The sequence below is a fragment of the Ammodytes marinus genome (genome assembly GCF_949987685.1).
Source record: "Ammodytes marinus genome assembly, chromosome: 12".
Lineage (NCBI taxonomy): Eukaryota > Metazoa > Chordata > Actinopteri > Uranoscopiformes > Ammodytidae > Ammodytes > Ammodytes marinus.
Window position 1 is genome coordinate 14,916,368 of NC_137216.1, and position 27,838 is coordinate 14,944,205.

The 27,838-nt window shown below is 40.0% G+C and overlaps 1 protein-coding gene across 1 annotated transcript in view; it reads right to left on the minus strand.

Moving 5' to 3' along the window:
• abca12 (ATP-binding cassette, sub-family A (ABC1), member 12) overlaps positions 1 to 21,721 on the minus strand; it is an 87,016-nt gene extending 65,295 nt beyond the window's left edge. The window contains exons 1-22 of the mRNA XM_080037758.1: positions 21,485 to 21,721; positions 19,915 to 19,991; positions 19,563 to 19,656; positions 16,718 to 16,856; positions 15,300 to 15,415; positions 14,904 to 14,977; positions 14,382 to 14,552; positions 13,990 to 14,183; positions 13,558 to 13,676; positions 13,270 to 13,370; positions 12,514 to 12,660; positions 10,855 to 11,021; positions 10,175 to 10,308; positions 9,370 to 9,500; positions 7,597 to 7,749; positions 6,883 to 7,091; positions 6,459 to 6,589; positions 6,055 to 6,169; positions 2,863 to 5,475; positions 2,262 to 2,552; positions 891 to 1,181; positions 159 to 449 (exon numbers count right to left, since the gene is read on the minus strand). Of these exons, the coding sequence (XP_079893884.1) occupies positions 159 to 449; positions 891 to 1,181; positions 2,262 to 2,552; positions 2,863 to 5,475; positions 6,055 to 6,169; positions 6,459 to 6,589; positions 6,883 to 7,091; positions 7,597 to 7,749; positions 9,370 to 9,500; positions 10,175 to 10,308; positions 10,855 to 11,021; positions 12,514 to 12,660; positions 13,270 to 13,370; positions 13,558 to 13,676; positions 13,990 to 14,183; positions 14,382 to 14,552; positions 14,904 to 14,977; positions 15,300 to 15,415; positions 16,718 to 16,856; positions 19,563 to 19,656; positions 19,915 to 19,980 (5,747 nt within the window). The 5' untranslated portion in view covers positions 19,981 to 19,991; positions 21,485 to 21,721. The remainder of the gene's footprint in view (positions 1 to 158; positions 450 to 890; positions 1,182 to 2,261; positions 2,553 to 2,862; positions 5,476 to 6,054; positions 6,170 to 6,458; positions 6,590 to 6,882; positions 7,092 to 7,596; positions 7,750 to 9,369; positions 9,501 to 10,174; positions 10,309 to 10,854; positions 11,022 to 12,513; positions 12,661 to 13,269; positions 13,371 to 13,557; positions 13,677 to 13,989; positions 14,184 to 14,381; positions 14,553 to 14,903; positions 14,978 to 15,299; positions 15,416 to 16,717; positions 16,857 to 19,562; positions 19,657 to 19,914; positions 19,992 to 21,484) is intronic.
• Positions 21,722 to 27,838: the final 6,117 nt, after the last annotated feature.

The window sequence follows — 27,838 nt, forward strand, 5'->3', positions numbered from 1 at the left end:
TAATACCATGCAGACATACGCTGTTTGTTTCTCTGCAATTTTATATCTACAGTAGCTAATGATTGTTTATTCAAAATCTAGCCTTTTTAAACTACTTTATATACAAGGTGGGCAATGGAGCTTTATGGAAATATTAGGAATGTAGCAGCATCACTCACATCTGATTCCAGTTGTCGGGTCCATCAACAGTGGAGATGCTCTCAACATAAGTGGTTGCGACTTTGAGAATGGGAAGCAGGTATTGGGCGAACATTTCTGGGACTGTCTGTTGGATGAGACCCTCAGCCCTCTTCAGGATGAGGAGGGAGATGTCACGTGACGAGGCAAAACTCATGTTGGATTGAATAACGACCTGAAGTAATTCTTGCAGAGATGCCAGGACGTAGCGCGCTTCTGCTGTGCCGTTTGGCGGTAGGAGGCTCTGGATTGTCTTAATCTCATTCAAAATGCTGAAGAGACAAAGCACAACAATATGTGACATTTAAACGCGTATAATGAAAAGGTCATCATGTCTCATCAAATGATATCAACGAATTGCAAAACAGCATGTATACCATCGTTCTGTTTAGTTTAAATTATCCATCTGGATCAGTTCCATTTAAATGAATTAATCATTATAATTGCTATATAATGATACTTCAATAACCCCACTGCATATCACTTAGGAGGTAATCTGATTGGTTAAATGTGACCTTGACGTCATGGTAATATACTTTCAATAATTTTGACTGACTCATTTTATGAATATTATATTGTGTGTTTTGCTGCAATTTGGTCTCTACATAAGTTGATGAGTGCTAACTTAATAGCAAGCCTTTTACAACTGCTTTATATAAAATCTTGGCAATTTGGCTTTACGGAAGTATAAGGAATGTAGCAAAATCACTCACATCTGATTCCAGTTGTCGGGTCCATCAACAGTGGAGATGCTCTCAACATATGTGGTTGCGACTTTGAGAATGGGAAGCAGGTATTGGGCGAACATTTCTGGGACTGTCTGTTGGATGAGACCCTCAGCCCTCTTCAGGATGAGGAGGGAGATGTCACGTGACGAGGCAAAACTCATGTTGGATTGAATAACGACCTGAAGTAATTCTTGCAGAGATTCCAGGACGTAGCGCGCTTCTGCTGTGTTGTTTTGCAGTAGGAGGCTCTGGATTGTCTTCATCTCATTCAAAATGCTGAAGAGACAAAGCACAACAACATGTGACATTTAAACGTGTCTTATCAAAAGGTCATCATGTCTTATTACAATGTATCAAAGAATTGCAGGACTGCATCTTTCTGTTTGGTTTAAAGTCCCCATGTGGATCAGCACCATTTTAATTAATTCATCATGTCAATCGCTATTTCATGGTACTTAAATATTCACACTGCATATCATTTAGAAGGTATCTGATTGGTTCAATGTGACTTTACAGTGATGGTAACATATTTCCAATAATTCTGACTGATTACTATCATACATATAATATTGTTTGTTTCTCTGCATTCTTTTGTCCACATTAGTTGATGATGGCTAATATGAATCCTTGTTCAACTGCTTTATATACAATCTTGGCAATGTAGCTTTATGGATATATATATACAGTGCTGTTCGAAAGTTTGTGAACCCCTTGAGCATTTTGGAATTTTATTGTTTAACCCTTATGCCCCATTGGTGGAGATTTGTGTATCTGGGGTTGCATTTTTTAGATACTTTTGGCTGTGATTGTTCCCTAGCCATAAAATGTGGTAAGGAGGTGTGTTTTTCAATGAAGTTTGGATATTCTGAGTTTCATCCTTATCTACTTCATTTTGACTGTGTGAGATGTTTTTGTTACACTGGGACCGTTAACTACACGATTTGTACCATTGACTTCCATTATAACGACATTTTTCTTTTCCAGAAATCAATTGTTAAAATAGATAAAACAAATTATTTGCCAACTGTTGGTGTAAAACCCTTCTTGGCAATAAAATCCTTTCTGATTCTGATTCTGTTGTATCTGCAAAAGTTTGTGAACCCTGAGCTGCATTGCTTAAATCAAGCAGGTAAAAACAATCAGGTGGGCCAAACTGATTGATGAAATAGACCAATGTAATGAGAGTTCTTTAGGGAAGAAATTGGGTGGCACTAGATAAAACAGAGATCAAACCAGGTCAGTTTAGGCTCACCAAACTGAACCCATACAGGTTAAACACAATAAAATTCCAAAATGCTAAAGGGGTTCACAAACTTTCAAACAGCACTGTAATGTAAATTTAGCAGCATCACTCACATCTGATTCCAGTTGTCCGGTCCATCAACAGTGGAGATACTCTCAACATATGTGGTTGCGACTTTGAGAATGGGAAGCAGGTACTGAGCAAACATTTCTGGGACTGTCTGTTGGATGAGACCCTCAGCCCTCTTCAGGATGAGGAGGGAGATGTTACGTGACGAGGCAAAACTCATGTTGGACTGGACAACGACCTGAAGTAATTCTTGCAGAGATTCCAGGACGTAGCGCGCTTCTGCTGTGCCGTTTGGCGGCAGGAGGCTCTGGATTGTCTTCATCTCATTCAAAATGCTGAAGAGACAAAGCACAACAATATGTGACATTTAAACTTGTCTAATCAGAACGTCATCATGTCTTTTTACAATGTATCAAATAATTTTTGTTTGGTTTAAATTCTTCATCTGGATCAGCACCATATCAATTAGTTTATCCTTTCAATATTTGTAAGTCTCTTTAATGCTACTTAAATATCATGTTTCTCTGCAATTTTATATCTACATTAATTGATGATTATTTGAATGATGCCTTTTTCAACTACTTTATACAACATCTGGGCAATGTAGCTTTATGGAAGTATCAGGAAAGTAGCAGCATCACTCACATCTGATTCCAGTTGTCCGGTCCATCAACAGTAGAGATGCTCTCAACATATGTGGTTGCGACTTTGAGAATGGGAAGCAGGTATTGGGCGAACATTTCTGGGACTGTCTGTTGGATGAGACCCTCAGCCCTCTTCAGGATGAGGAGGGAGATGTTACGTGACGATGCAAAACTCATGTTGGACTGGACAATGAGCTTTAGTGAGTCATGCACAATTTCTAGGATGTTCTGCTGGACCAGGGGTGGCAGGGCTCCGGCGGGTGTGGTCAGGACCTGCATGCCCGTTTGGACGGCTTCCAAGATGGCTGCTGAGAAGTGGTCACTCTGTAGGCCACCTGGTTGCTCTGCCACCATAAGGGCTTTGTTAAGGGACTGAGTGATGTTGCCAATAAAGGAGAGGTAGGACAGCTCATCGTCACTAAGAAAATTAACCATTGTGTGCAGCAGGTTCTGGACGTCTGTAACTGCACTGGAGGCATCCTTGGAGGAGTTTCCCCATTGTAGCATACCAGAAAGGACCCGCGGGACACTGGGTTGTTTCATCCACATTTGTATGAGGTTGAGGTATTGCTTAATTTGGAACTCAGTGGCATACAGAATTGTGGTGTTTAACCAAGCCTCTGAACCCGACATGTTTTTCTGAACTTCGAGGTTGAGTATTATGGGATCAAATAGCTCCTGGATAATCTCAACTGTTGCCAGGCCAATTTTAGTCACCCCTGCACCATCTATTGGGTACTGTAGGCTGTTCATCAGGTACTCCACCTTCTCACTCACAAACAAAGAGAAGTCCGTCTGGGCAAGCTGTAGTGTCACTTGCATTTGTGTGAGGGAGAAAAGGGGATGGAGGAGCTCTGAGACTGAGCTGTTGCTTGTGATACTTTCCAGCCTTTTCAAGTACCAATCCACAATCTCCAGATATACTTTTTGAGAATACATGGAGTTCGTATTCAAGGTGCTGTTAAGATAGTTTAATGGTGTCGGGTCGGCGGATAGTTGTATGAGACCCTCCAGCACTCTGATTTCATTCATGATTTCTGGAGTGTTGAGGTGATTCTGCTGGAGGCGTGTCTTGATGTTAGACAGGGTGACGTTCAGTGTCTGTGTAAGAGCCATGTTAGGATCGGAACTGAAGTTAACCTGGGCAAGGTCACGGATTATGTCATTGACGATTAACGGGATGAGGGAGACAATGGTCTCATTACGGAGAGCGGGTACGTGTGCCAGGAAATTGCCGACCCCATTTATCAATCCCGTAACGCACTGGACCGTCACTGTGGGGTTATCCTGTGGTTCGAAGCACTGGCGAGCATTGATAATCTCAATTACATTTAACATAAGGTCCTTTACGTTTGCAGCCCCAGCTAGTGCTGCAATGCTGTTCAGCGCCTCAACGGTTAGGTTTGACTGTTGCAGAGCATTCTGGACATCGGCCACAGTAACATTTGGTCTGGCAATGATCAATCTGATGAAATAAAGGGTTTGCTTGAATGTTTCCACATAGGCAGCATCATTTGAGGACAGCAGGAGTGGAAAGAACAGGGATGCAATTTCCTCATTTTTCTGTACCCCTAGAACAGAGTTGTTTGCAGATATTTGGATGTTGACAGCCCCATCAGTCGAAAGCATCATATCTAATATCTGATCAAGGAATGCAAAGATTTCTGAGATCCCAGCCAAACAGTTCTCGCCTTCTGCACAGCTGGCTATCTGATCCTGCAGAGCTTTAAAATCCTGGAAAAAGGCAAAAGCTTCCCGTCGGCCCTCCAGTGGTAGGAATTGGACAAATTTTTGTGTTACAATATCCTGGGCAACATCCGGTCCAGCTTGAGTCAGGTTCTGAAGGCTCTCCGGAGTGAGGAGGTTCAGAAAGTCCTTGGAAATCGGGTAGAGGTCAGTGCTCAGATTCCCACCTGGCACTGGGAGATGTTGGATTCTTCTCAGTCTAACCAGGGACACCACAAATTCTTGAAGCTGATGTATGTAACCAAGAATGATGGTAGTAGGGTCACCATTTGGACTATCCATGACTTTTTTCAATAGCTCCATTGCACTGATGATGGCCTCCACAATGCCTGCTGAGGTCTGGTTGGTGAAAGGCCGGATGGCTTCTCTGAGATGGGCCACACTCTCAGGGAGGAAGTATTCTGAATAGCTAAGCACAGTGTGTCCCATCATGTTGGAGAGAGACAGGGTGAGGTTACCCTCCAAGGAGAGGAACTGCTTTATCAACTGTTCCAATTGAGGCATTGTTGGGTCCGTCTCATTGAAGGTAAAAATATGCTGGTTGAGCCTGCCAAGCTTGGAGGTGACGTCCAGCACTGTGGAGACATTGAGGGGACCATCACTGAGGAGCAGAGGCAGTAGTGGTGTCAGACCTGTGGACTTGAACAGGTTACCAATGAGGGGAAGCATGACATCAGGGTTAGATATGTCTTTGTCAGGAAGGGCAGAGATGTTCTGGACAAGGCCATCCAGGTTATTCATCAGGTTAATAAGGTAGGCAGAGAGCGCATCTCCACCTCGGATTTCTTGTTTCAAATATGATCCCGCTAGGTATTTATAGAGGTCACCGTACACATGTTGCAACAGAGTCACAGTTCCTTTGAGATAACTACAGAGAAAAAGAGAAGAGTGGGAGAGAATATAGCATCATTGTATAAATTGGAAATGTATGTAAAACGTAAACAACAATAAATAATATTTCTTGTCAGTACTATTCTGAATTCCACATTTGCAATGGAGCTCAGGTCGACCGTATGTTAGCCTAGCTTAGCACAAACACTAGATAGAGGGGAAAACAGCTATTCTAGCTCTATCCAAAGATACTATCTACAAACGGTCACTCCTTAGGTTACTAATTTAACACTAAACCTTTTTTGTTCAATCTGTAAATATTTTAAAGTGTGAAAATAACAATTTCTGGTATCATGTGGAAGTGGTCCTGGTAGGTTGCAATGACTTTTTTAAAAAGGTATTTTTTTTTTGTAATTTGTCTTTATAGGAGATGATAGAAATTGTTTAAGACAGGGGGAGACAGGCTGGAATCCAACTTGGGACCAAGTGACTGTTTGGATTGGTCAACATCTGATTGAAACAGTTGAAACTTCAAGAGCATATATCTCAATACATGAACCATCTACACATTCAAAAAGATAGCATTCATTATAACAAACAAACTTGTGTCACTTACTTTACCAGGAGATCTTGATTTGGGGACATCAGAGCCTCATTTATTGTTTGAACAAACTGTTGCCAGTTCAAACCAGTATCGCAATGAAGGGCTAATGAAGGCATGGTAACGGTACCTAAAGGGAAAGATTAACATATTACATGAATTGGTTCTGGTTATTCTATTGTGTTAAATACAGCGAATCATAACTTGGACTGGCAATGAATTTAGACATTTTGCAATTATTTACTCCACATATTAACCCTGCACATATTTCAGTCAAATGTGTGCTTCAAATGTGTCAGCCCAGTGACATCTTCTATTAAAAAATGTCCACGGACCATATGATCATCATTATACAATAATGCATTGGATGAAAAAAAATATATGTCATTGTGAGAGAAGAGAAGAAAAGAGGGACTCACAGTTTGGTGGAGAAGCGACACCAGGCCTGTGGTTCAAAATCCAGTAAACCATGTGGAAATAGCTCTTTACCCCTGGCCACAGTTGACTATTCTCAAGCTTTTCTCCCAAATTCACCATGACCAAGAAAGCACTGCAAGCAAAGCAAACACACAACACTATTAAGACGGTGAAATGATAACCGTCGACTTAAGATAACACATTATGGTGGGAAATTGATATTCCTATTCACCTTTATTTTTTACTTGAACTACAAAATTTTTGAACCGTTATCAAATTTCTTAAAAAATGTAGGCGGGATTTTTATATGTCAACATATTTTAAGGTGTAATCAATCATCTCTTTTCAAATCAAAAGCAGTTAGAGTACAGTGGCGCACTGGAATGAAACCCTGCTAGTATTTCATAGAAAATATGTCATTAAAACCTTTGTTGAAGCGTGCCCAAAACATCATGACTGCTGTTGTCTGGCATCCAGTCCATCCAGTATGCCCCACCCAGGTCTGTTGCGAGTCTTTCCCAAAGCCCTCCAAACTGCAGACTGTTATTGTACAACTTGTGCCACTCAGAGAGGATCATGGGGAGGGTGACGTTGTAGTTTTCCTGGCCTGTGAAAGTGTAGTACACTTCCATTGCCTGTGGAAACATAATGTTAGTTGATTTTTTTCAATGAACATAAAATGAATACTTATAGCATTTAAAAAATTTAAATAAAAAAACAGGACAAAATATAATATTTTTTTATGTTTACTGTACAAATATACAGATAAAGTATTTCTCTGTAAATGTGAATTTGAACTCAAAATAAGAAAGGGAAGTACACACCTTTTTAGTCAAGATAACTGTATCACATGTAAGGCAGAATTTGTAAACATAATTGAACACTAAGCATCTGTTGCTATGCACCCCTTCAATTGTTAATAACTGTCCGTTTGTATTTAAAGATCTTTTTTAGGTATTTTAACCTATTATTGATAGTTGAAGATTCAGGGATAGAGTGGGGATGGGGAGAGATAGAGGGGGATGACATGCAGTCACTGGTCTGAGCCGAACCCACGACCACTGCGACATGGTCTGAGCCAATATGGTACGCGCTCTACCCACTAGGCAAGAAGCACCCCCGTTATTAAGCATCTGTTACCTGGTCCAACAGAGGCAGCCAGTCCGTCAGTAGGGCAGAGCTGTTCTGGCAGATCATTGATTTCCACACCTCCATCTTAACGGTCTGTGTGTTTAGGAGCCACTCGAAGGGCCCCAAGAGATCTTCACATTCTGGGGCCTCAGATGTCCAGATCTAGTACAACAGAGGCAAAAAGCACCAACTGGTAAGTGTTTGCCATATGAGGTATCAAATACCTCAAAGATGTCAGCCCCTGCACTGAATGTATGAGATATGACAGAGGTGTCAGCGGATCATTAGTGGAATGAGTCATGACTGATTTTTTAAAACTTTATTTAGAATTTGAATTCAAATAAAACGTTGTGAGTCTGAACAATGTATGGGTGCTAAAAATGTCCTTAAACAATTACATTCAAGTGAGCAAATTTGAGTTTAGAATTTAGCTTAGTTGTTATGCAGTTCTTTCCCTCTTTTTCCTCGTTTATGGTAATAATTTACACACCAATTTCATTGCTGAGAAATGTGTCATTATACTGGCAGCTATGATTTTAAGGCCACTGTTTGTTAGCAGTTCAACCATCAGACTGGTTTAAGAAAACGCCATGTTTAATCCGAGGCACTTGTTTGGAATTGAAACGTAGGTAAATCTGAGCACATGATGTGCAGTAGGTAAAAGTTGAAATCGTCAATCCGACTTCAAACCAGTTTGACTGCCCGGAATTCTGCCCGAATGTAACCTTGTGATTCTGCCCGAATGTAACCTCTTTGTCTTGCTGCAGGTAGACATCCAAGCAATGACTAAGCATGTTATGAAAAACTATTTGATTGATGCCTGAAACTACAAAATGAAGATAACGATTGTCAAATAACACAGTTGTCCTTATTAAAAGCCACATGTTTATGGTCAGACGAAAAAAACTACTTGCATATGTGGGATTCCAACATATTTATGTTATCTTATATTAAAAGAAGTCAACACAGAACTTTGTGTTGATCAGAGTTTAGGGCAAGAAAGTCACAGGTCATACAGTGACCTTACAAACTGCAACAACAACTGTTGACACACACAGCACACAAACTGCGACACAGCTCACAAAGTTGCAAGCAGAGTAGTAAGCAGACACCGGTCCCATGTTGAAATATCTGTCCTACGAATAGGCCATTTGACATTAAGAAATGTTATCCAACCCTCACACACACAAACACCCACACACCCCCACACACACACACTCACATACACACACACACACACGCACACACACACACACACTCACACAGACACTCACTCACTCACACACATGCACACACAGACACACACACACACACTTGCACACACACACACACGTACACAGACACACACACACACACACACACGTACACAGACACACACACACACACAGACAGATAGTGTATTTAAACCAACCGCCTTCACTAGATCGGGGCCTTGGCCTTTGCCTTTGCGCCCGGGGGATGGCTTTCTATGCCCGAGGAATGAGGACTGCTGAGGGGAGCTCCTTACCCCCAAAGTTAAGGCTAGATAACTAGGATAGGGCGAGATAAGATCTGAACTATTGTAATGAATAAGTACCTTTGTGTTTATAGTAGAAGTTGTCTACTAAGCTGATATCCTGTTATGTCAACCTTTGAATAAAGTACCCGTTAGACCGATCTCCTTCTCCTCCGTGTCTATCTGAAGCCTGTGAGATGTCTCCTTCTCTCTCAAGTAATATCAAATGTAGTGGAACAATTGGCCCACTCGGCCACGGTGACACCTCCTTGTTTTACTACACATACCTTCATTATCACTTCTATCCCACTGTCCAGGACATGACCAATCCAAACGCTTGCCTCAGACTGGTTCGTCATCAATGTTAGATAAGTCAGTTGGAGTTGATCAGCATCTTTCAGGACATTGATTATCATGTCTATTAATAAAGGAGAGTGTAGAAAGCCAAATCAGGTGACAAGAGCCATACTCAGTGATATGCTATAAAACAAAAATATATGTTAGATATGGTTTTAATAGAAATGCACATTTGGACTGTTTGTGTATGTGTGTGTGTGTGTGTGTGTGTGTGTGTGTGTGAATCCATTTCCCACATTGAAACTCCTTTGCTACTACTTTGGTTCAAACATGTCTATCTCTCATCTGTCCCTTGAGAGGGGAGGGTGTTAACCTGTTCTATTTAACATTTCTACAGTGCACATACTCCAGGGAGACATAACAATAGTGATTGACGCAGTTTGTGACAAAAAGAGTCAAAAAAGTATGTCACTCTCCTTACACTTTACACAATATGTCCTGTGAAAGTGTCTTTTATTCAAAGTGCTGACACCAAAAGCTCATTGTAACTGTGTGTGTCTTAGTTCAGCTCTGTATCAAATGTTTAAGTCAAAAAATCAATGTTGTCCTGACAAGAAGAAACGTAGTCTTTGCTTCTAAATAGACTTCAGTAAAGATAAAAAATATATATATATTTTTTCTAAATTGTGGAATATGAAAGATGAAATATGTTGAAACTGTCACTGTAATGAGACGTTTCAGGTGGTCACTGACAGAGGAGGGCCTTGCTGTGAGCAGGACGCTATGTAGTCTTACCTTCTACAGTATCAAGCGCCATTGTTGGTAACTTCATGGACTGAAAGGCAGTATTGAGGATGCTCTGGATGACCATATCCAGCCCAGGCACATCTTTTACAATGTCAATCACCACTTGACCGACCCCCAAAAACCTGCCAAAGCATGAGACAACACTTGGGATGACGTCACGGTCTTAAACAATGTCATGTATAAAGTTATTTTATTCACCATTTGCTAATGTATTTTATCAATGTATTAGTGTATTTTCAATGAGTGGATTGTATTGCTTTTATTTACTTATTTAATTATGTATCCATCAAATAATTTTTATTTTTTTTGGTAAGGGATCTTTGTTGTTACAGTCGGTCTGTCTGCCTTGTTTTATAATATGAAAATCTACAATTCAAGTAATTAAAAAAAGGCTTCCAAGATCCCATATATTATCTTTAAAATACATCTACCAAATGATGACCAAAACAATATTCTAGGGACGTCTGAAAAGAACTTGGTAAAATATATATTTAGTAAAAACAGGTTCCACTGGTCTTAACTTGTGTGTGACAGTCAAGTGCATTCAGTTGTTCCAAAACAATTTGCTTTTCAATATTTTCTAAATAAAAAGGAAAACTGGGTAGCCTCTAATGGATTTCCTTTCCAGCTGTTTGCCAATGACAGAGAACAAACTGTAGTATACTCACAGCTCTTCTTCGATGTTTTGTGGCTGTGTATCTACGTTACGCCTGGGCCTCGAGGTGTTGGAGTTTTCCTGTCCTCCTGGGGTTAAACCTCCCATCAGGCTTTGCAGCAGCCCTTTGGCAAAGGACACATCCTGTGGAGCAACATGCTTACTCCATGCCAGGAGTGCCTGGGAATATGGTAGTTCACATAAAAGGAGAACAAAGAGGGAGGAGAGGGTGTGCGGAGTTAGTTTTGCTAAATTAAAATAATGTGCATATGCACATTGAATGCTTACACTTAAAGACCTACTTCACCGGTTGGAATATGAAGGTGTATTGGACTCGGAGATCCTATGTAGTATAAATGTGCAAAAAAAATTAAATCGGATCATCCTAGCCTGAGAAAAGGCAGAAAGAGTGTTTTATGGTCTCACTGTCTAACCCTACATTTTCCTTCTTGTGACATCACAGTAAGGGTCAGGATTAACAGGACAACTGGGCCAAGGGAAGACTGAGGGAAGACTGAGGAAAGAACAACCTCATTCATTATATTATAATAGTGATTTTATAATGATAGAACGCTGGTTCCATATGGGTGAAGTATTCCTTTAAGCTAATCGTGACAGTTGTGGATGACTTCCATAACCCAAACCTATGGATATGTAATTATGTATGTCATTAGCACATCTGCACTATGGCAGGGGTCTGCAACTATGTTTGGCCGCGGGCCAAATTTTTTTTTCCCGCCAGTGGGTGGAGGGCCAGAACATAATCGAAGGCTAATTCAAGAAATGTGACAGGCTTGTGTTTTATGCAAGACACACAATCTTTTACTAATTAATGCAAGTAAATGTATGGTAGAATATGAGTATTCCATTCTTTAAAAGCCTGGCCTACACACCGGCTATTTTAGCACCAGGCATACCTGCCCCCTGCAGACTGATTCATAAAATAAATGTTATAAAGCAGTTTTAGTTTTATTTATTTGTATTTCTACAGGTACAGTGCACAATTTAAAAACAATTGCACCAGAAGTAGCTCATTTGAATCTGTAGTCCATTGGATATGTCTTTAATTCACAAAAATAAATTAATAGTAGCCTATGCTATATCTTCATCTATTATCTATATCAGGGGGTAGATTATTTATATTTGGGACTGTTACTTCGATATTGGTTAAAAAAAAATCTGAATAATCTGGCGTGCCAAATATTACTTCCGGCGGGCCAATTATGGCCGCCAGTTGCCGTCCCCTGCACTATGGCACTGAATCTGTCCGTGATATTTTTGAGTAGTATGTAACTATTGCAATATGTCAGCAATAGATCGCTAACTGATGTCCAGCTTACTGTTTGATTGAGTACACACAGTGACAACGATAATAGCCAATTACTTCTGATTGGGAATTATCTCATCAAAACATTTCTACCATAGTGGTGGTGCTAATTGTCTTGATGTCTTCTGCTCCCCAGGTGCCACCTGGGAATTGCAGTTGCCTGTTGCTATGGCCAACAGCTTTCTTACGGCCGTAGACTCATTATTTGGTACTCTCTGAAACTAATTAGTTGTGAAGGTGGCACCTGAGAATGCAAATTAGGAGCAAGGACCGGAGACAAGCAGCAGAGAGAGAGAGAGAGAAAGAGAGAGAGAGAGAGAGAGATGCATCACAGAGCTGACTTACTTGCTTTGCCACCTTGTCAGGGCTGATCCAGCCAAGTAGCATGTCCACAGTGCCTGTACTGCATGCTGCCTTTAGCAAGATTGGGTTACTGCTGTTGCCGCACAAGTAGGAAAGCACCATATTTCTGTCCAATGTCAGGGCAATAGCCTAGAGAGGAAACGTGAATTACAGAAAATTAAATAGCAGTATGGTCAAACTCTTAATTAGGTGGTTGATCACTTTCAGAATAATTATTGGCACAAATATAGTATACAATGGTAGTAGTAGAGTATTGCATCAAAGGAACAGATAGACCGTTTAGAAAAAGGCCTTACTTTAAATATCTTTGATTCTGCAGAAAACACTCTAAATGCTGATATAAACTATTTAGCTACAGCCAGTGGATGATTAAGGCTAGCTTTGCGGTGAGACTGGGAACAGAGAGGAAACAGCTAACTTCCTGCGTTGTCCTCACTGACGAACAGAACAAACAAACCCCTCAACAAACGAGAGATGATGTGGTATAGTTCTTCTCATCTAACTCTCGGCAAGAAAGCAAATAAGCACATTTCCCATAATGTTGAATTATTCCTTCCACTTATTATTACAGTTTCTGCGTAAATGTTGGGTTTTAAATCTGGTTTCTTAGCTCAAATCTCAACTGGGAGTAAAGAAACATATGAAAAGGCATATACGACTAGAATTGTTTAGCTATCCCCTTTGTTTCGTTACAACAAAATAGCATAATGCAGTGTTTGCCTATTTCTGTATACATACCTTGTCCAGTGGTATCTCAACCTCTTGTAGAACACGTTTCACCATTTCACTTATTGAGTCATTCTGCAACGTGACAACCTCTCCGAGGGTAATGGTCACACCTAAAGAAAATCAACTCACATGTTTAAGCACAAAACTTGACCGTCAACATTCACTGTGTTAAGGGTGAACTGTGTTTGCGTAGTAGCTGCAATACTGGCAGGACTTCATGCCTTCATTGAGATGCCACATTTCAAGACTGTTTTGCTTTATGGTGTGTTCAGTACAGCTGATCGGGTACAAAGTTACCTTTGCCAGGCCAGTTTTGAATATAGTGGGTCAGGTTGATACCGCTACCAAGCAGTGGATTCACAGTGGAAAGTGAGGCACCAGCTTCAGGGAAATGACTCTCAATGACACGGAGAGCCCTAGAGAGTTCACATGAGGGGAACATATTTAATGACTCATCATCACAAGAAAAAATAACCTGCAGCAAACACTTGATAGAAGTTACAATTTGACAAACACACACTTTGCCCTCCCGCTCCTAATTAACAATTATATTTACAATAACATCTACATAACATTGATAGTAAATGAGGGTCACCCCTCAATTGGTCTCTCGAGGATAAATAAAAGTTAAATGAAATGAAAAAAATTATAGAACATGTGAAGTTACTTATATTCACACAGCTGCCCCTTTTGCCATGTTGCATTGATCAACCAGTGAAAGTGCATTACCCCTGTATGTTGGTGAGCAGGACACCTGTGCTCGCTAGCCCTTCTTCCAGAGAACCGGAGGAGAGAAGCTTGGGGAGAGCTAGAAGGCTTTCCCACAGCGAGGTCTGATTTTGCAGCTGATCGAACACTAACACCGCCATCCCGGCAAACGTTGCCACCGCTTCCGGTTTCGTAATCATCACATTCTTCAATAACTGTCAACCGGAGGCAATTTCAGAGTCAATCAAACAAATGTGATTGCAACATTTTTGTGTAGCTATAGATTTGCAAATATTGTTGAATAAAATAGAACAAAAATAACTACCGGTAGTAATTTATCATCACACTATCTAACCCATCCTTAATACAGTAAACAAAACAGACAAGTACAACAACAACACACAGACACACACCTGGTTGAGCGAGTTGAGCGAGGTTTCAAACACTGTGGTGTTGGACTTGCAGCAAGTGACCACAGCATATGAGACAGGGTTGGGTGAGGTAGTGTTTATCATGGGCAGCATTATGCTGCAAATGGCCCTCTTCAACAGGTTCATTGACTCCACCATGTTGTTCAAGGTGTGCTGCAAGGGACATGATTGATGTGTGTATAGGTTCAGATTATAACCGATAAATGAACACAACAATTCCAATATCAACAATCATTGTAACCAATCAATTTTGCCCTTGCTCAAAAAGGTAATCTATCATATAACTAGTTTACATATGCACAAAGTATAAATATATTAGTGTAAATCTTAAATTAGGCTGAAAATTACAGATAGCCTATATAATATTACAGCTACAGAAGATTGCTGTTATTACTGTGAGTGTTATTGCTTTTTGACTGAGACACTAAATAAATCATTACTGTTCAACTTCTAGAAGAGTTTAATACATTTCTTCTTTGTCCTCAGCAGTATTGTTCTATATACCTGGTCTCCCAGAGGAGTAGTGCTGGTGGCGTTCATGGGAGGGACATCATAAGGGCTTCCTTGGTAAGATCGACCTTTAAACACAAGAACACATTTTTTGAAAAAGCGACTAAACGTAGACGTTACATCAATTCCAAATATCATAGTAATTTACATAAGCTTGATAGAACCAAATGGTGAACAAAACTGTCTATTAGGTGTGGTTCTATTATATATTATATATTATAATGGGAGACATTTGTATTAGCTTTTTCTGAAAGAATATGATGAACATATTGTTAATCTACTACAAATTAGAAATGTTTAACTTTACGTAATTAATCGGTTAGAAAATATATTAAAAATGCTATACTACTTCAGAAGGCTATAAAGGGTCAGTGAATGAGGATAGCATACCCAACATTTTGTTCAAGACCTTAACCAGTGCTGCAGTATCATCGCTGGTGTGCTTGGGGAGTTCAAGCTTGAAAAAATCCTCCCCGGGGATCAGAGGTGCCAGTGGGGAACCAGTCCTGTCATCATAGGAGTCAAACAGATAACGACGATTAAAAAATACTCAACCAAATGTATGTAACTTAAGGAAAAAAAAGGGAGGGGGTTTCTTCATGGTTCCATCCATCTGTTTGTAAAAAGCCTAAACATCTTCCAGGGCAGTTGGTTCATATTGTTAACTAAATGGGTTTCTTAGTATGTTCTTCTAAATAGCAAGAAATTAACATTTGGCTGTGTGCTTAATGTTGATAATATAAGATGGCAATATTTCACTATAGCGTACACTAAGACAGAAAACCCAAAGAAAATCTGATTTAAAAAAAACTTCTTTGAGAAAATCAAAATGACAACGCTGGACTTTTAACCACGAGCCACCTTTTTTTGCATCTTTGGAAAATAGACAGCACAACCGCTAAAGCTTAAGAAACAAAAGTAGAGGGATCTAAGGTGAGTCAGTCACAATGATTGACGTCAGTATTTAACAATTGATCTTGTACTCAACAAAAGGTAAAAAGGTTTCCATGAATAGGTGCCCACTTCCTAAGATTGTGTAACTCCAAGTGTTGACAGAGGTCATTTGACAGCAACAAGCAAGTAATCATGAGTCATCTATCTACTGAAAAAAAGAGATATAATACTACCTGTTAATTTACATCTGTATGACTGAAACATTTATGAATATTGCTTCATTAAACTGTGGCGGGTTGTGATAAAGCAAGGGGTTAATGAGACTTCCCTTCCACCACAGGGGGGATGTATGTTGTTGGTAGCATACACATTTCCATGACCACATTAACTAATCATCTCATGTGGCGTTGCTTTGCTAAGGTGTGTCCGTCCTTTGTGAATCAAAGGCCTAATGCACATCTTATTTTCCTTTTCTAATAATGGCAATAGGGCTGACATTGAGGGTGTTTAAAAAATTATAGAAAATTATAGAAATGTTAATACAAAAAACACATGCCCTGCGTTCCAATCCCCATACTTCTCTACTATTTAGTATGCAAGAAAAAGATTTAGGATGTCCCAATACATGCACGTCAATTGTAGTATGCTGAAAATACATAAATGCCCCACTAACTCCGATAGCATTTTGGAGTATTCGTCTTTATTCTTGACATTTCTCGACATAATGATAAAAAAAACTTCCTTATCTGATTTTTTTCGCCCTCCTGTGTGGCCCTAAAACTCTTCTGTACTTTAGTATGCAGTGTAGTAAAAAGAAAGAGTATGTGATTTGAAATGCAGGGTTACATTTGGTGTTTCTGCAGTCTAGGTGAGATAATAGATTATGTGCAATCTGTACTGATATGTGCTGGTACCTGGCACTCCGAGATGATTTCGGTGCTGCTGAGTCCACCAGTTGGGATTTGTTATGACAATTGCTGTCTACGTTGCACATAAGGGTCTGCAGGAAGGGGAAGAAGCCTGCGCTGGGAAGGTTTCGAGGTCCCACGTAACCTGGAGGCGACATGAAGAGTTAATTATAGTGGTGGACATGCTTGAACAAAAAGCTCCCCTTCCATTAACAATTGTTTCAAAATCTCAGGAGACCATGTGCTTTATTCTGCAAAACAAAATTATTTCAGTGGCACTAAAAGTGAGTTCCATGTAACCCAAGCCCTGACGTAGAATCCATCCAGTGTATTTGAACAATAGGAACTTCTCTCCCTTGTGAATGTCTGCCTGGTATTTGGTTGTGATTATAGCGTGCTAGAAAAACAGGTACTGGCAAAAAAAACGACATAATCCATAACTGAACATACTGTATCCGTCATCATAGGTGCAGGTGCCAGATAAAATGTCCATTCATTTGAATCGCTGACAATAGTTCATACCATCTTTTGTTGTCGTCACTGCATTCGCGAAAGACGTTATGACACCTAACTAACTTTAAAGTATCCTGATAACATCCAGTCTCCAGGTAAGCGCCCTCACTCACGTGGCTGGTTACATTTGAACCTGCTGAACCTGCTTCTTGAAACGGAAAACCGAGAGTTTCCACTAACTCAGAGCGAACAAACTCTGGGTTGCCTCAAAACCAGCTACCTGAAACAGGCCTCTGTTGTTGTGTATTTGATGTTTTTGCATTGAATATTGTTTATGTATTGTTGTTTTTCCTTTGAATTTGTTTTGAACTCGACATCATTGTAAATGAGGGTCACCCCTCAATTGGTCTCTCGAGGATAAATAAAAGTAAAAAAAAAAAAAAAAAAAAAGCTATAGGCCTATAAGAAACAGGTAAATTGCAAAACATTGACTAGGGACAGTTTAACAAGAACAACACACAGGGAAGTATTTCAAGAGGAATCAAACAAAGGTAACTACTTTTGAAAATCTGTGCACCATGACAATGTGGGAAGCACATAGCAGGGTGCTAATGTTATATTTTACAACGTACTACTGCTCAGCATTACAACAGTCCAACAACAGCAAAACAATCATTATTTGGTGACATAATGCTTTTTTTATATTATTACTTTTCAATTTTAAATAAAGCTAAATACAACATAAAACATAATATGGAAAATGTTATAAAACAGTCTTAACATAATGATAAGGAAATAATAAAAGTGAGTCAGCAATCACTTTTTGTCAAAAAAGGTCAATATCTTCTCAAAATTCACTACCTGTCCGTGCTGTGTGTGTGCAGAAGAAAAATCTGGTGTTCATACACGGCCCAGGCTCTGTAAACGGGCATGTTGCTGATCGGTGGGCCCCCATTGTTTACCCTTTGCAGAGCCAAGCCTCTAACACCCGATTTTTATTCAGCGCACACACAGTACGGACAGGTAGTGAAGAGATATTCATTGATTTTGACAAAAAGTTCTAACAAGCATTTCCAGAATCGCTGACACCAACTTTAAAGCATTGTACACTGTAGTGTTAATTCACTGATGCTGTATATGCTGCTTCATTTATACACTTCATATATATTGGGAGCTGTGGAGGTGGATGAAGTTGTCTTGAAATTATGCTGATGCTGTATTGGAATGTTCTTTCTGGAGTTGGTACTTATTTGTTAAAGAACCAGGCTAACTGGTATTGAAATAAATGAAAGTCTTGCTGGGTCATTGTCCCAGCTGATCGATTGCATTTTTCTGCCCCTCCACTCTCATCTGTGGTAACAGGTTCTGACACAAAGGCAGAGATGTATCCATGTACGACGCTCCCTCCTGAAGCACCTTCACCCACATGTGTTGCAGATTAACAAACATGCTCTCTTTTGTAACCCTCGAAAGAGTTTAGAAAATGAAGGAATGCAAATACTGTGACAAAAGCGTGGGGAGAGGCTAGGTTCAGATCTGAAGGACTATTAATTATGTTTTGGTTGGACTGTCAATGTGTTACCCTTTTCCCCCTTTAGTCTTTATGAAATTAAAAATTAAATCAAATTAAAACATTAACTGTTGACTGTTTTCAAAGAGACGGCAGCCAAAGAAAACTCCTTTCTGCTACTCTGAAATAAGTTATAAGTTTATAAGTTTATTTATTTAAAAGGGACATTGCATATAAGACATTTACATGTAAATATACAGGATTGTAGCAAGTGCTAATTTGCATCCTTTGTCCCTTGATTGGTCGACACCAATCAAATAGCCTGTAGATGAAGAGACATGTTTAATCATGTAATTGCAATATCTATTAAATACGTTTTATTGACTTTATCCTTGCCCTAGTAGTCTTATCTTTGGTGGTGCCATGCAGGGAAGCGTATAGGCGAGGTAGGATAGGCAGACATGCTTCCAATTGGTTATAATAAGAGCTTTATTTGCTCATGGTTGCTCATGGTTTATTTATGTTCGCACATCTGTATGGCACTACCCTGCTTGTGATTGATTAGTTAACAGGCGTTATAGACATGCATTTGCAATGTGTATGCCTGGCACAAAAAAAAGAGTGCATGTACTTTAAGATTTTTTTTATATATTTTTTTTTTAAATATATTTTTTGGCATTTTTTATGCTTTATTGATAGTGTGAAGAGACAGAGGTGAAATGGGGCAGAGAGGGGAGTGACATGCAGAGAACGACCGCGGGAGGGAATCGAACCCGGGTCTGCTGCTGGGCCCGGCCCGGGGGGGGGGGCGCCCTGCCAACTGAGCTAAGGGCGCCCCAGTTTAAGATTTTTTTTAAATTATTATTATACTTGCAGTTGAAAACTTACATGCATCTCTTACTACCGGAGGGAATTGGTGTCGGGTCACAGCAATGATGATGAAGAGGATCAGAGGCCACAGGATCAGAGTCAGGGACCATACCTATAACACAAGATATAATAAAACAGTAATAAACAGTCTTTAAATAGTTCATTTCTTATAATGATATATGTAATAGGCCTACCATTTGGAGTGAAATATGGACAATCTAAATCTGTTATGAAGTTATATATTCCTCACATACTTTGTTAGGTTACGTACGAAGTTAAAAATGTTAAAGCTAAAGTTAAAGAGCGATCTGTGAGCTTTTTTTAGAAATACAAATAACAGTTCCTGCATTTGAATTTGAAAGTCACTCACCGGCTGTCTGATGATTGCCAGCCCATTCTTCCAGAGCAGAAGTCTCAGCTGCCTGAAGAAGGCCATCAGGAGAGAGGCTAAAATTAGGAAGAAAAGATAAACATTTAAATACTGATGACCACACACCTGATACAGACCAGTGAGTAAGAACAGCGAGTGAGTGGATCCAGGGCACCAGCCAGTGAAACTAACTCATTATGCACCCTGGAACAACTTACACACACAATGCGAGTGGGAAATGTGAAAGGAGCATCTTATATATAAAATAATATATTAATATCAATAGGCCTACTTTTTTGCAATAACCATCAAAATACATGCTAAAACTCCATTCAGAAGGTGGCCCATTTTGGTTGAAACACAAGGCCCAATTTTCCATTAACCCTTTAACTTGCATAGTAACCGCACGGATTACCTTTTATTTCGCCACCATTTTGCTAGGCTATATTTATAACTCTAAAAATCTATCTTTGACTGTGTATCCTCATTACCCTCATTGAATAGTGTATGTAACACTGATTATATCCCCTGGGTAATTCTGCTGTACATGAAATCATTGTCTGAAATCTATGGAAAAAAAAAAACTGAAATGACACGGTGCTGAACAGATCCTGAGAAATCTCAGTGTAAGAGCAAAAAAAAAAATCATATAGAATTGCTAGACACTCTTACAATCATATTTTAGTTGAAGGAAATACATTTGACAATGAAATGTGGTAATTATTCAACTACAGCCAATATTGGTGTTGAAAGTTTTAGAAAATCTAACACATATGTATTGATATGTTTCAGTTCTCCATCTTGTGTAGAAACATATCCTGATAGTGGCTGTGATGAAATTTAAATATATAATTTTTGCCATCTTGTTCTAACAACCAGAGGAAATCGTAATTTCCACCACACTGTAAAAATGTGATTTTTAATCAAAACTATGAACTTGTTTTCAGAATATCTAAGTTTCACAGACAGATGTGACCAGATGTATAAAAATAATTTATTTTCAGGGTTTTGAAGATAATAATTTCCCATTGTGAAGATGAAAATCTGCTTTTAGCTATTCCACTTAAGTCTTTCAATTACTTTCTCAGATGTCACAATCATGATTGTTCTAAATAAGTATTGTTTAATTTTAACAATAGCATAACATTTTTAAAAATAATTTTAAAAAGTAATGCTATTTTGTTGTTATTTATGATTTACTTCAAAATGTGTGATGGATGGTAAGGACTGTGTGTGGGAAATGACATGTGGCAAACAGTATTGAATACGGTGTGAATAAGCTAATATGTTTTTTTTTAACTCTTTAATGAAATATGCATATGTTGTAGTTATACAAGCCAAATAAAGTGCATTATTAACAACGCCATTGTCATTTCCACCACAGTCATTTCCACCAACATCAACTGTTACATGCAGTGGATTATTGGCAACAGTTTAAAATAATTTGTAGTTATTGGCTGTTAACTTTTAAAGCGCCAAGAGGCTCACACCTTAACTGGCCCATTTATCTGATAGCCCAATTTAGCTGATATCACCCTACTATAATAGCAATAAACCGTGTGGGACCTACCTGTCGGCGCGTGTCTTCTTAACAGCTATAACGATTTGTTATGTGACTGGAGCTCGCGCGCTTGTCAGCAAGGACATTGCGCAAAGTTGCCCCTAGCAGGATGTCCTCGCCATCAGCAATAGCAAGACAGAAGAAGAAGAAATCACGCCTTAATCGAAAGTAAAGGGGAATAAATCCTTCCGAGAAACGACGCCGCGGTAAATAACAATTAGCTTCGCCTCTCCTTCTACTCCACCGTCTACTGATATGAGGAACCCCTGCTGCGCGAGACAGTGAATCTGTGAGAGTGAAAAAAGGGCGTGCACTCCGGTCGGCCCACTCACACAAGTGCCGTTTGCACTAGTGTGGAGAAGCACCTGAACCCTCAGAAGCAACTTGTAGCCTAGTGCAACAATTAGGCTATGTGATTCCGTTAGTGTCTCACTTAAATAGGCTAAACGGCCTTAACCTAATTATTAGGTTATGGCCTTTTAGCCTATTTAAAAAAGACGAGGCTGAAGTTGGCAGCTGATTCGCAGCAGCCGATTCGGCAGTTAAGGAAAAGTTAAGGGATTCTTCAGGAGCGGCGAAGTGACTGATTCTCCGTTGTTTAACCTCCTAAATCACCGCAGTAAAGCCACATTAATTAGTCTAGATTATCTAAGAGAGTCTAACCATTCTTTAAAAACTGTTTAAAATTGATTTAACCTTTATTAAGTTTGTTTAAAAGAAAGAGAGGGGAGATTTCACTGCTTTTTTTGCATCTGGACCACATTAAAACTGGTCCTGATTGAAAACCACTGCATCTAGACTCTTCAAATCTTGACTAGATTATCATAGTGAGGCTATAGATTATAGAAAACATAGTTTCTGATTTGTGAAACTTTTTTTCTATTTGTGAAAATGAAATAAAGGCACATGTCAACGCTTTTTTAGGGTCTAGACCACATTAGAACTGGTCCTGATTGAAAACCACTGCACCTAGACTCTTCAAATCTGGACTAGAATATCACAGAGAGGCTATACATTATAGAAAACATAGTTTCTGATTTGTGAAACTTTTTTTCTATTTGTGAAAATGCAAAGAATGCACATTTTAATGGTTTTTAGGGGTCCAGACCGCATTAGAACTGGTCCTGATTGAAAACCACTGCACCTAGACTCTTCAAATCTGGACTAGAATATCATAGTGAGGCTATATATTATGGAAAACATAGTTTCTGATTTGTGAAACTTTTTTCTATTTGTGAAAATTAAATAAAGGCAAATGTCAAGGCTTTTTTGGGGTCTAGACCACATTAGAACTGGTCCTGATTGAAAACCACTGCACCTAGACTCTTCAAATCTGGACTAGATTATCATAGTGAGGCTATAGATTATTGAAAACATAGTTTTTGATTTGTGAAACTTTTTTTCTATTTGTGAAAATGAAATAAAGGCACATGTCAACGCTTTTTTTGCATCTGGACCACATTAGAACTGGTCCTGAATGAAAACCACTGCACCTAGACTCTTCAAATCTGGACTAGAATATCACAGAGAGGCTATCCATTATGGAAAACATAGTTTCTGATTTGTGAAATTTTTTTCCTATTTGTGAAAATGCAATAAAGTTACATTTCAAGTTTTTTTTTGGGTCCAGACCGCATTAGAACTGGTCCTGATTGAAAACCATTGCATCTATTCAAATATTGACTAGATTATCAAAGTGAGGCTATAGATTATGGAAAACATAGTTTTTGATTTGTGAAACTTTTCTTCTATTTGTGAAAATGAAATAAAGGCACATGTCAAGGCGTTTTTGGGGTACAGACCGCATTAGAACTAGATTATCAAAGTGAGGCTATAGATTATGGAAAACATAGTTTCTGATTTGTGAAACTTTTTTCCTATTTGTGAAAATGCAATAAAGTTACATTTCAAGTTTTTCAGGACCAGTTCTAGTCTCTCCACTCAGAGAACCTGGGATACAACGTAACCAACCGTTCTCTATCGTGTCAAGACTATCTCTCCACCTTACATATTCCATATGTACGGGGACTTCTGTAAGACACACCGCGAGGAAACCAAGCAGACCCAGCTGCTCCTGCGGGAGCCTAAATAAAAAAAGGCAGTTGAGTTCGAATGACACGTCACCACCACCAGTGTTCACCCATGTGCCCAGTATAAAGGAACTATTTACAATTATACATATGTACACACTCCTCGCCAAGGCGCCAGACGCTACAAAGGCTAATCTGGCCCTGCAAGACGCTAAAGCCAGCCATGAATGGGTAGATGGCCTAGCCCAAACGCGCACCGTCCTGCTGCATTGAGCCCAGCACTCGCTCCAAGAATGGGGTGCTGGCTGCCACATTCATGCAGTAGAACCGGATAAAAGTCGACAGGGTCAACCAAGAGGCCGCCGTACGAATCTCCGATAGAGGGGCCCCTCGCCATAGGGCCCATGACGTAGCAATGCCCCGTGTGGAGTGCGCCCGCACCCCTACTGGGGTCGGCTTGACTGCCCTCTCATATGCCTGCTGGATAGCATCCACAACCCAGTGGGCAAGCCTGGTCTTGGAGACTGGCTGTCCAAGACGGTTGGGCTTGTAACAGACAAAGAGCTGGTCCGTTGTCCTATGGCCACGTGTCCGATGCAGATACACTGTTAGGGCCCTGACTGGGCACAGTAGTGACTCCACCCTGCTTCACCTTCCTGAGGAGGGTGGAAAGGGTGCAGCTCAATAGATCGACCGGCGTGGGACTCAGAACAGACTTGAGGGTGGAATGCAGGGTTCGGGCGCAGCACCACCCCAGCACCACCTGGCAAGAAGCGGCAGCAGTCCTCATGCACTGAAAGAGCATGCAGCTCTCCCATATTAATTGCGAGCAAAAACGCTGTCTTGAGAGAAAGCCATTGTAGCCTAGCTGTATCCAGGGGCTCGAATGGCTCATTCTGCAAGACCAACAGCACCACCTCCAAATCCCATGGGGGGACAGCTGGCCTTCTGCGATGTGGAGTAACCCTACGAGCACCTCTAAGAAACTGAGCAATAAGGTCGCAACAGCCTTCTGCCAGCTTCCGAGGTCCAATACGGGCTGCCTTTATGGCTGCCACTATTCCCCTCAATGTCGAGGGAGATTTGCCCACCTCCAACATTTCCTGGAGGAACTGGAGAATGTCATGGGCCGTGTCTCGAATTGCACCATGATAATTGTTGCCTTTATTAGTTAGAGAGAGAGATCAGAACCATATGACCCGACAGCAGACCTGGAACTCATATGGAAAACTGCCATCCTGTTTGTCTCACAAAGGCAAGAGGAAGTGATAATGATTTTCTATGCAGCCGTTGTGCACATTATGACAGGGAAGATGCTAGGATTGGATTTGCATTGAAAGAGTCCTTAATTGCCTGATTCTGCCTGATGCACTTGTTGTAACTCCCCATTAGCTGCAAGGAGATCCAAAATACTATGATGAAGAGATGTCATCAGCAGATGATACCTGCTGGAGATCGTTTATAAAACTCTGGTGTCAATTAAGTTGCTGCAATATATGCAAAGCTGATAGACGATGTCTGCAGAGAAGGCTTGCCATTCTGATGTGATTCTCAGAATAAGATGACTTCTCAAATGCAAAACTGAATCCTTAAAATCCATTGGTAGACATATTTTGCAAGTTTCTGAGAATTGGGAAACAATATCAGAAATGCTTCCTTTCATGACAGTATCAGGGCATAATCTCTACACAAAATCAGCTCACATCTACAGTATGTGCAGACAGGGCCGCCCATAAGGGGTATACAAGTGTGAAAGCTTTCTAAGGCCCAGCCACTTGGGGGCCCATGGTCTTTGGAAGCCAAGAACCTACCTAGATAACCTTTATTTTTAGATTTTTAGATATTTATGTCAATATCTATTCAAAGTTGGGTGTTTACACAGAGCCGCGGCTCCGCTTAAGGCCATTTAAAAAGCAGTAGAAAAGCTACTTGTGTCTGGGTGTGGTTGTGAAAAGTATTTGGACCCCATGAAAAAACAGGTTGGGTACCTTTTGTAGTTCTTCTACATTCTTATAAACAGGACAGGCTAGTTACTCTGTCATTGTCCTGAGTCTACAAACAAAAGGCTTTGACATAAGTCTTCAGGTCTGACCAGTTTTTCAGAAACCTGGCCAATTGACCAACCAGCCGGGTCATACCACAATGAAGCTGACGAGCAGCATCATCCTGTTTTAATCATTGTAACCACCATGGTCCTGCTTTCTGTATTGTTTCTAAAAATTAAAAATTAAAATAGACCTTAAAAAGTTCTTAATGCAAAGAAAGATACAAGGCACAAAGAAGTTGGAAATAACTGAAGGAACAGATTTGTGTTCAAAGATTAAGACATTTTTTGTAATGATTTCAGTAATGTTTTCAGTAATTTTGCAGTGATGAGAGCAGAATGAACTAAGCCTAAATGTTGCAACCAAATATAGGCCAACTTTATAGTTTTGAAGGGTAGGTTGGTTTGGTTATTCATGTAGAGAACCGCCTTTTTTTTCTTTTTTGTGTGAAGAATTTGTTGTTGATTGTTGATGACAATAAATCATTTGAAATATTTTGGTGGTATTGTTGAAATAAATATAACGCTTAAAAATTAACATCAACAACAAATTCCTTGGTGGTTACAATGATTAAAACAGGATGATGCTGCTCGTTAGCTTCATTGTGGTATGACCCGGCTGGTTGGTCGATTGGCCAGGTTTCTGAAAAACTGGTCAGACCTGGCTGGCCGTGTCAACCTGAAGACTTATGTCAAAGCCTTTAGAAGTTATAGTCCCCAAAGGGAAATTCTTTTTCACAAAAATGTATTTTATGGGAAGAGATAATTTAAACCTGTTTGTAGACTCAGAACAATGACAGAGTAACTAGCCTGTCCTGTTTATAAGAATGTAGAAGAACTACAAAAGGTACCCAACCTATTTTTTCATGGGGTACAAATACTTTTCACAACCACACCCAGATTCAAGTAGCTTCTACTGCTTTTTAAATGGCCTTAAGTGGAGCCGCGGCTCTGTGTAAACACCCAACTTTGAATAGATATTGACATAAATATCTAAAAATCTAAAAATAAAGGTTATCTAGGTAGGTTCTTGGCTTCCAAAGACCATGGGCCCCCCAAGTGGCTGGGCCCTAGAAAGCCTTCACACTTTCTACCCCTTATGGGCGGCCCTGTCTGCACATACTGTAGATGTGAGCTGATTTTGTGTAGAGATTATGCCCTGATACTGCCATGAAAGGAAGCATTTCTGATATTGTTTCAAGGTGAAGTTCCCAATTCTCAGAACCTTGCAAAATATGTCTACCAATGGATTTTAAGGATTCAGTTTTGCATTTGAGAAGTCATCTTATTCTGAGAATCACATCAGAATGGCAAGCCTTCTCTGCAGACATCGTCTATCAGCTTTGCATATATTGCAGCAACTTAATTGACACCAGAGTTTTATAACCGATCTCCAGCAGGTATCATCTGCTGATGACATCTCTTCATCATAGTATTTTGGATCTCCTTGCAGCTAATGGGGAGTTACAACAAGTGCATCAGGCAGAATCAGGCAATTAAGGACTCTTTCAATGCAAATCCAATCCTAGCATCTTCCCTGTCATAATGTGCACCACGGCTGCATAGAAAATCATTATCACTTCCTCTTGCCAGCATCAACCATAACATGCCCAATGGACCCCAACAACTAATATCAGTGTGGAAGCCCCCATGTCACTAACCTCTGGCTCAGCTGCTTTCATAAGAAATGCCTTCCACCAGTGGTTGATAAAATTTGATGATTGGGGTGGAATTGTGGCAGTGGGCATGTTCACATAGGAACTTACATGCGGAGTAGATGCATATAGGGTCACTACGTCTCATATCAACCAATGGGGTAAACACAAAGGATGTTTTCCCCAGGTGATTGCCATGCTGTGCAAATTGCATCATACTAGACCATGCTGGCCTTTGTGAGACAAACAGGATGGCAGTTTTCCATATGAGTTCCAGGTCTGGAACTCATATGGAATTCACCAGGATTCACCCTTAACTATTGACCTTAACTGTCTATGATGTTGTATGTGGTATCATAGTAATCCCTGACCATGAAAACATAGGGTTAGACATCACTAGTTATGTGGTATTATGTTTGGTTCAGGAGTTGTGATGAAAAATGCATAATTAGGCTATGGCGGAAAGTAAAATGGTCTCCATGGCAACCATGATTCAATTTTGCAATGGCTTAATATCTGAAAATGTTCAGAGCCCCAAACTGTATAAGTGTACCAAGTTTCAAGCTTTTCTGAAGGGGTTAACAATTTTGCACATATCCCCTCTACCATAAAACAGTACTTTAGGAAGCCGAAA